Raw genomic sequence first — 9,280 nt, 5'->3', positions numbered from 1 at the left:
ACCCCCAACAGCGACGGCATATGTTACACGCCAACAGATTAAACCACATTAGTATTCATTGCTATTGTTATGTAATGGTAATGAGGAGGAGCCAGAGAGATGAATATTAATGAGGTTTTTGAGTTAATCTGCAACCTGCACACAGATGCTGCATTCATGGGAAGCTAGAAAATTGAACATTAGAACGTTTTTATGAGAAAACTTTTTTCTGCGTTACCCTGATTGTGTTACATGATGATGATACAGTGAATCTGTGGTTCCAGCTCCCTGATGAGCATTTGTTCTGATCCCAAAGTCCTCATTCATCACAACGTGCGTATAACAAGTTCCACAAAGTGCTTTACGCAGAGAACAGTAATACATCTCACCTGTTCTTCATCCACCTGCTTGTGCACCTAAAGGCTCTTTTACACACAGAATGAGGTAAAGATAGCGTTACAGTCCAGGAGCAGGTGTACAGGAAAGCTTCCCAGCATGCACCAGGACAAAGGATTTATGGACACAAGTCCCGTTTTATGTCTGACTTTATTTGTTGATATACAGTTAGTTATTATGAGGAAATGTGGTTAGACTGTGAGAGATACGGTGTGCAGGTTTGTAGCTGAAATGTTGTACTTCTCTTCAAACACAAAAGCTTTTTCTCTTTAGACGTTTCCAAGCTGAGAACTTTATGAAACTCAGCTAAATCGAATTGTTTCATTGATGCGTCCACAAGATAAAGAGATAAAGATACAGCATGGGGAGAGGAACCAATGATTTAATTTAGCTGCATTTAACACAACAGATTGGACACATACAAAAAAATTACCAATCTCAGTCATTCAACTTTGAGTGTCTGCTGATACCGTGTCCCGATCCGATACTTCTATTTCCCTAGATAATACCATAGAATGTATATAAAAATCCCTAAATTATTAATTTGATTATTGTTCAAATCAGTGCAATGATTGACAGTTGAATAGCTGTGCAGTGAATTAAACATTTAGGGGAATCTATTGGCAGAAATAGAATATATTATTGTTAAATATGTTTTTTAATTCACCTGAAAATAAGAATTGTTGTGTTTTCGTGTCCTTAGAATGAGCCCTTTATATCTTTAGGAGTTGATCTTCACAGAGGCGGCCGCCATGTTTCTACAGTAGCCCAGAAAGGACAAACCAAACACTACCTCTACATAGGGACATTCACATTTTCAAAAAGAGTGCACATAAATGAATTAGGTAATAACACAAATATACAGTCTCACACTGCGTTTTGTCGCATTAGACTCTTAAGATTAGATCGTGACATTGAACCATTATTTCGTACCATTTAATATCAATCGACTTAAATATATATTATCCGTCAAACTGAAATACAACAATAAAAAATTAAAATACGTAATCTATTTTTAATTGTAATCTAATTTGGGATTTAGTTAATCTGCTATTCCACTTATGTACCTGTGGGGTCATCAAGCAATCACATAAATCAGATTCATGTGGTTTGAGCACATCAGTAATAATAAATTAAACCACTGATGTCTGAAAGTGGAGTGGGCAATACAGATAAAATGCTCAGGCTTTGTCGCGGTGGAAACAGGCTAAACAAAGGAGCACAGACGTCCCTCTCCCTAGCAACCTTGTCCAGCTCCTCCTGGGGGATCCCGAGGCGTCACCAGGCCAGAGGAGATAAATAACCTCTCCAGTGTGTTCTGCCTCGACCCCGAGGATCTGCTACCAGATGGACGTGCCCAGAAAATCTGCAAAGCAAGGCGCCGAGAAAACATCTGATTGAATCAAACCTGATGATTTATTTGTAACATTACAGACAACAGATGTTTTTTCACTGCAGTGTTTTTGACATGTCACAGCAGGTGAATCACAGGTGTATATAATACATATTAATGATGTCTCCATTGCATTTAGCTGCTTCAGTTTCAGCGTCCTTGTATTGTGCATGCTGCCTCACTGTCACGCTGTCCTGGTAGACCTTAATTAGCAGTTATTAATAACTGCTGTGCTTTTTGACAATGACTAAGAGTGAAAATGTCTGCTGTGAAAAAGGCCTCCGTGGTCTGATTCACCCAGAAACAATAAAGACAGAGATTTTGGTTGTGAACTGACACACACAGGAATGTAGCGGCCTGTTGTCAGAGAACAAAGCTCGTCCTCTGTGTGTGTGTGTGTGTGTGTGTGTGTTGAGTCAGCAGGTGAATTAGTGCTTCTACACGCACATTCAGCAGATTTACACACTGATGTTTAAAACATCACTTGAATGTACAAACTATTAAATATGCATGTGTGTGTGTGTGTTCAGGTTTTGGACAGCGACCGGTTGGTGTTGCAGAAGATGAAGAAAGCTGCTAAAGCCAAATACACATCAGGACAAGGTACACACACACACACACACACACACACACACACACACACACACATTACTTCCTGCACTAACACCATCTCTCTCTCTCTCAGACCACGTGTCTCACCTGGAGCAGTACATTAATTCGATGGAGAAGATGTCGGTCAACTGTCACTCAAACGGGGAGACGGAGGTCGGCTCTGCCTTCTGCCGACTAGCCGACTTCTCCAAAGAGCTCCTCTCGCCCATGAAGAACCTGGTAAGTCACCGGTGACAGTCAGAAAGGTCAGAGGTCACAACACCTGCACCGGATATCAGCCGCGCCCTCCATTTTAGTCTGAAACCACTACGACATTACCTCAACTGATCCACTGGAAAAACGTCTAATTTAAACCTTAAAACAAGAGCTTAGCTGGTACTACCAAACACTAAGTGACTTGATTAAAGACCAGTTGGCTCTGGTCCATTCCAGCGTCTAATTAAAAACCAATTGGGTCTTAACCGGTTCACTCTAACTTCATTGAAAATATCTCAAATTAAGAACCCCTTGATTTGTTGTTACCTTGTCCATTCAACACTCCATTGGGAAAACGTCTATTTAAAACTATCTGGCTGTTTGTCTCCTTCCCCCGTTACCATCGCTGAATTAACAACATGCTGGGTGTTATCCATTATTATATTTCCATTTTAATGTTTGTTGACAGTTGAAGTTTGTATAATTGTATTTTTTTTATGTGTGTGTGCAGTTAAAGAGCATGCTCCACAACATCAACTTCTTCCTGGACTCTGTGGTTAAAGGAGACCTGAGGGAGGTGAAGGGGGTGAGGACCTTATCTTTACTTACTTTCATGTCCCCTGGGTGATGCATATAGACTTTGCATGGACAGATAAAACCTTTCACCACATATTATCATTATGATATTTGCTCCTGGTAGCCTGAGGATGTCACTGTCTGTCCCCTGAAGTGTTTACAGCCTCATCAGTACCATGAATCTAAAATCCTGTTTCCTCCTCTGACTGTCTCTCTTTGTAGGATCTGAAGAAGCCTTTTGACAAAGCGTGGAGGGACTACGAGAGCAGATTGTGAGTGATGATCACACTGAATTATCTCAAGCACTCTGAGAGTGTTTACTTGCACAACAGTATTCTGGTTATATGCTTGTGCATGTAAATATCATCTTTATGGTTTCAAAACACCAGGATGAGTTCTCTTCTATGTTTTTGAGGAACCTGAATATGTCTGCTGGAGTTCTGTGTCGTGAAAACAAGAGAATGTGACGATAAAAGATGTGAAGATGATCTTCATGATGAAATTATAGTAAAACAAATCCACCCATCAACCGACTGGGAGCTCAAACTGGGAGCTTCATCACACAGGACAATGAGACGGAATGTTTTTAACATGAAGCATGGCTTCATTGGGATAAAAACAATATTTGTAATAAAATATAATATAAAAAAGAAGTTTAGTATTCATTTTAATTGTGAACTTCTTCTTTCGAAAAGACAATAAAACATCTAGTGTGTGTGTGTGCGTGTGTGTGTGTGTGTGTGTGTGTGCGCAGTAAGCAGGTGGAGAAGGAGAAGAGGGAGTTGGCTCGTCAGTATGGGATGGTGAGGAATGAGGTCAGCGGAGGAGAGATTGCAGAGGAGCTGGAGAAGGAGAGGCGCTCCTTCCAACTGAGCATGTGCGAGGTCAGTGACTCCGCCTCCATCTTTGACCCCTCCTGCCTTTTAGCCTTCACCTCCTCAGCTTTTTCCTCCTCCTTCTACTCCTCATTCTTTCTCTCTACTTCGTCTTCCCCCTTCTCCCCTTTGTCATCCTTGTCTTCTTCCTCTTCCTCTTCTTCTCAGTCCTTCTTTTCTTCCTTCAACTCTTTTTCTACTTTTTCTACTTCTCCCTCCTCTTCCACCTCTTCTTCCTCTGACCACTGCTCCTTCTCCTCTTCTTCTTCCTGTCCTCTCATCCATCTTTGTCTTCCCCCTCCTAATTGTTATCTTTTCATCTGACCACTGCTCCTTCCTCTTATGCACCTTCATCTCCCCCCTCCTCCTCCTCCTCATCTTCTTCTTCCTCCTCTTCCCCCTACCTCATTTTCTTCTTCCTTCTCCTCCTCTTTCTCTTCTCTCTCCCTCTTCTGTCTGCACCTCCTCCCTCTCTCTCTCTCTGTTCAATGACTACACTCCTCTCTCTGTCTCTCAGTATCTGATTAAAGTCAACGAGATAAAGACGAAGAGAGGAGTCGACCTTCTGCAGAACCTCATCAAACACTACCACAGCCACAACAAGTGAGAACGCACACACACACACACACACACGCACACACACAAACACAAACACATACTCCTGCATGCAGTAAACTGACATGACTGTATTTACTGTATCTGTATCTGTGTGTGTGTGTGTGTGCGTGTGTAGTTTCCTGCAGGAGTGTGTGTCCACCACTCAGAGCTTGAAGCAGTACATGGAGGAGCTGAATGGAGTTCTGAACACGGTACGACATCAAGTACACTTTAATATTGTGTGTGTAATTCACACCGCGGCCTCTGGGGGGCGAGCGGACTGTTGGTGTTGTGATTTTGATGATGTGGGCGACGATGTTGGCTCCAGGCTGAACCCTCAAATATGAATTAATTCTCAGATACAAAAGAGGTGTGATGATTTTAGAACAGAAGATGTAGAAGAGAGAAAGTAGACTTTATCTGTAGCTGTAATTATCACTGAAAACAAAGAGTTAAATACCTAAATATGATAAAAGTCTCTACAGAATGAAATGGTTACCTGTGAAAAACAAAGCAATAGAATAATAATAAGTTTGATCTTATCTATTATGATAATAACAATAATGACATAAACTCAGTTAGAATCTCTTCACTCATGAGACATTATGACGAGAACACTAAAAGTATGAATTCTTCTTGCATCTTTGTGAGGATTTAAATGATCTATTACTCTTATATCTGAGTAGGTTTATAAATTAATGGTCTGCTGATGTCTCACTGTCTGATTTAATCATTTTTAGTAAGTAATGGAAGTGTGGAAGCATGTGAAACAACGTGGAGCACAATTTAAAACAAGATAACAACAGTGACAAAGCAGAACCACACAAAAAGAATAAAGTGATGGAAAGAAACTAAGTACAAGTACTGTTTTGAGGTAGTACTAGTGATTGAGTATTTCCATTTTCTGCTACTTTATACTTCTACATCACCAGAATTCAGAGGGAAATATTGTACTTTTTAATCCACTGTATTTATTTGATACCTTTAGTCACTTTGCAGATTCATATTAATAATACACAATGTAAGAAACAAATACATTAATCCATAAAGATTAACTTTATTGATCCCTTGGTGAAATTCACAAGCTATCCAGCAGTATAATAAAGTAAATAACATTTAAGTAATGTTCTCATTAGTGCATCAATAACTATAATTCAACAATATAATAAATATCATTATGAAATTAGTAATTCTGCATAATGAGTACTTTTACTTTTGGTACTTAAAATATACTCTGATTCTTATACTTATGTACTTATACTTAAGTAACTTGTTGCATGCAGGACTTTTACTTGAACAGAGTATTTTTACACTGTGGTTTACTACTTGGAGGCATCCAGCACTTAGCCAATCATACTCAGGTTGCCCTTATTTCAAAATAAAAGCACATTAAATCTAAAGATTTGCTGCTGTTTGTCTGCAGGTGAAGCAGCGTCAGGAGGAGGAGAAGAAGCAGCTCGTGACTCTCAGAGATCAGCTGAGGCCGGTCGTCAACACAGAGCAGGTCAGAGACACAAACACTGACACCAGCTGACATTATAATACTGTTATACTGGTAATTAATGTATGTGTGTGTGTGTGTGTGTGTGTTAATGTGTGTGTGTGTAGGACTCATTGCCGAAGCAGATGTACAGTATGCATCAGCTGCTGGGAGACAAACAGTACGGGACGGAAAGAACAGGATTCCTCTACAAGAAGAGTGACGGGTAAGAAAATAAAATAAAAAACACACTAATGTACACACTGACACACTCAACACTGACCATCAATATTAGTAGTAGTAGTATTAGTAGTGTAGTAGTAGTAGTTGTAGTAGTACTAAACCCGTGTCTCTGTCTGTGTTTCAGTTTGAGGAAAATGTGGCAGAAGAGGAAATGTTCAGTTCACAACTGTTACCTGACGATCGCACACGCCACTGTGAGTTCACCTGTGTGTGTGTGTGTGTGTGTGTGTGTGTGTGTGTGTGTGATTAGCTGTAACCTCTGACTTTAAAGTAATAATAATTTATAATCTTTATACTCTCTCTCTCTCAGCCTAATAAACCTCCTACCAGACTCAACCTGCTCACCTGTCAGGTTAAACCCAGTGTGGAGGACAAGAAATGCTTCGACCTCATCTCTCGTAAACTACACACGCACGCACACAAAGAAACACACGCACACACACACGCACACACACGCACAGATTTTACATATAAATACAGATAGAAAATAATGAAATTTAAGTGAGAAAACGATATACAACACATACACAGTGACATGCTGTAGATCTGAAATATTGATCTAGTATATACATTTTATTTCTGCATAATTGATAGAATCATAATGTAAATTCAACATAATATCAAAATTGTATAAATATAATATTAACAAATACCTATACATATGATTCTATGATATTAGTTTGTGATGTACATATGTTCATAAAACACACATAATTGTGTTTGTATGTAAGAGATGAAACACGACATGTTTGTACGGTCCGTGATTGTTATGGGAGACGCGTTACGATTGTGCAGAGCTCTATAATTATATAATATAACAAAGACTTTGTCCTCCAGATAATCGGACCTACCACTTCCTGGCAGAGGATGAAGCTGAGTGTGTGGCGTGAGTCTTTATTCTGACGAGCTGTTGATAAAGTCCGATAACTGGTGTCGTCCTGTCTTTACGTACTAAGATGTGTGTTCATCTGTGTGTTCAGCTGGATCTCGGTGCTCAGTAACAGTAAGCAGGAGGCTCTCAGCGTGGCCCTGGACGGGGGGAGGAGAGGGGGAGGAGGTTGTGAGAGCAGCGTGGAGGATCTGACCCGGGCCATCACTGATGACATCAGACGGTTGCCAGGAAACAGCAGCTGCTGTGACTGCGGAGCTCCGGGTGATCGATCAATTAATACATCTTAGTTTTCGTGGGGCGGCGGCGGTGGGTTGGGAGGTAGAGCGGGTTGTCATACAAAACATCAGATGTAAAGTTTGATTGATTTTGAGATTTATTTAACGGTCAGAAAACACAAAAAAAGCAGTCTGAACTTTGGGTTCTGGGAAACTCTGATGGACATTTGTCACATTGTATAAACCAAATGAATATTCGTTGATGGAAGGTAATTGTTAGTTGCAGCGCTGATTTTATTCTACGACAGTAAATCTGAATTCTCTCTCTCTCTCGCTCTCTCTCTCTCTGTAGATCCTGGATGGCTCTCGACCAACCTGGGCATCCTGACCTGTATCGAGTGTTCAGGGATCCACAGGGAGATGGGGGTCCACGTCTCCAGGATCCAGTCTCTGAGTCTGGACAGTCTGGGGACCTCAGACCTGCTGGTAGGTCCAGCCCGTTAGCTAACAAGCTAATCCATCCTGCAGTCGGCTGGGTTTAGTTGGGTTAGGACAGAAAACACCATCGTGTTTAGCTTCTACCTGCTGTTAGTGACACACACAACTACATTTGAAGCTCTGTGATTGGATGTTTCTTACTGAAGCAGTTGTAGTTGACATCTCACCTTACATTTAATGTCCACGGTCACTACTTTGGCTCTTTATCAGGCAGCAACCTCTGGCTCTGTAAAGTGAAGCCTTAAACATGCATTCTCTCTACTGGCCATCAGGGGGCGACAAAAGAAGTCTGATTGTATAGAGGTCTATGAGAAAATGACTCTACTTCTCTCTTGATTTATTACCTCAGTAAACATTGTAAACATGAGTTTATGGTCTCAATCTCTAGTTTCAAGTCTTCTTCAATACAGCATGATGTTCATTTAGTACATTATGGTCCAGTTAAATAAACCCAGCTGACAGGATGGATTATTGTTGGATTAGCTTGTCAGCTAACAAGACAAAACATGAAAATCAGAACGATTTGGAGTTGTAGGAAGTTAGATTTCCCTCTGATGGAGCTACGTCAGCAGTTTCCCTCTTCTTCAGTCAGTTCTGACTTTTCAGTTCTGAATTTTGAGGTTAGATCTTACAGATACTTTCTTGAAAGGCTCTTAACTTTAGTGTATGTGCTGTTTGTACGAGCGAGCAGGTAGAGAGAAAATTCTGTCTTCTTTGTCTCCCAGTTGGCCAGAAATGTTGGTAACTCTGGTTTTAATGAAATACTGGAGGCGAACCTGCTGAGTCCATCACTGAAGCCCTCCCAACACAGCCACATGTAAGACACACACACACAGATTTAGTTATTCTAGTAAAGAATAGTTTCTTTTAATAAAGTTGATACTGTATATTTGTTGTGTGTGTTTGCAGGGGGGAGCGTAAAGACTTCATCCTGTCAAAGTACCAGGATGTTTATTTTGTGAGGCGGAGCCACAGCTCTTCTGCAGCGCTGCGACTCAGCCTGCAGGAGGCGACAAAGAGCTGCGACATCTACAGTCTGATTCAACTGTACGCTCAGAGGATGGAGCTGAGCCAGCCGCTGCACGCACACATACAGGTACACACTGATACAGGTACACACAGGTTTACACACATCCTGGTACACACATACACAGGCACACACAGGTACACTCACACAGGTTCACACACATACAGGTACACACAGGTACACATAGGTTCACACACATACAGGTACACACACACAGGTTCACACACATACAGGTACACACTGATACACACACACATGTACACACATACAGGTACATGTGCAGGTCCACAAAGGTTCACACA

The 9,280-nt window shown here is 41.0% G+C and overlaps 1 protein-coding gene across 5 annotated transcripts in view; it reads left to right on the top strand.

The window, feature by feature from the left end:
* unm_sa1614 (un-named sa1614) overlaps positions 1–9,280 on the top strand; it is a 20,103-nt gene that overhangs the window by 2,788 nt on the left and 8,035 nt on the right. For all 5 annotated transcript variants that reach the window (XR_004212682.1, XM_031844218.1, XM_031844200.1 and 2 more), the window contains 16 exons: positions 2,299–2,371; positions 2,454–2,599; positions 3,087–3,161; positions 3,374–3,423; positions 3,906–4,035; positions 4,544–4,629; positions 4,760–4,835; positions 6,047–6,127; positions 6,232–6,329; positions 6,471–6,540; positions 6,657–6,744; positions 7,184–7,232; positions 7,327–7,499; positions 7,806–7,939; positions 8,677–8,768; positions 8,861–9,047. Coding sequence is in view for 4 of the 5 variants with exons in the window: in XM_031844218.1 (XP_031700078.1) it covers positions 2,299–2,371; positions 2,454–2,599; positions 3,087–3,161; positions 3,374–3,423; positions 3,906–4,035; positions 4,544–4,629; positions 4,760–4,835; positions 6,047–6,127; positions 6,232–6,329; positions 6,471–6,540; positions 6,657–6,744; positions 7,184–7,232; positions 7,327–7,499; positions 7,806–7,939; positions 8,677–8,768; positions 8,861–9,047 (1,608 nt within the window). In the remaining variant the exon portion in view is untranslated. The remainder of the gene's footprint in view (positions 1–2,298; positions 2,372–2,453; positions 2,600–3,086; positions 3,162–3,373; positions 3,424–3,905; positions 4,036–4,543; positions 4,630–4,759; positions 4,836–6,046; positions 6,128–6,231; positions 6,330–6,470; positions 6,541–6,656; positions 6,745–7,183; positions 7,233–7,326; positions 7,500–7,805; positions 7,940–8,676; positions 8,769–8,860; positions 9,048–9,280) is intronic.

Source organism: Anarrhichthys ocellatus, unplaced genomic scaffold (genome assembly GCF_004355925.1).
Source record: "Anarrhichthys ocellatus isolate YVR2014 unplaced genomic scaffold, GSC_Weel_1.0 scaffold1, whole genome shotgun sequence".
In the NCBI taxonomy this organism is placed as follows: Eukaryota; Metazoa; Chordata; class Actinopteri; order Perciformes; family Anarhichadidae; genus Anarrhichthys; species Anarrhichthys ocellatus.
The sequence above is the reverse complement of the archived record's forward strand: the minus strand, read 5'-3'. Positions and strand labels throughout refer to the sequence as shown.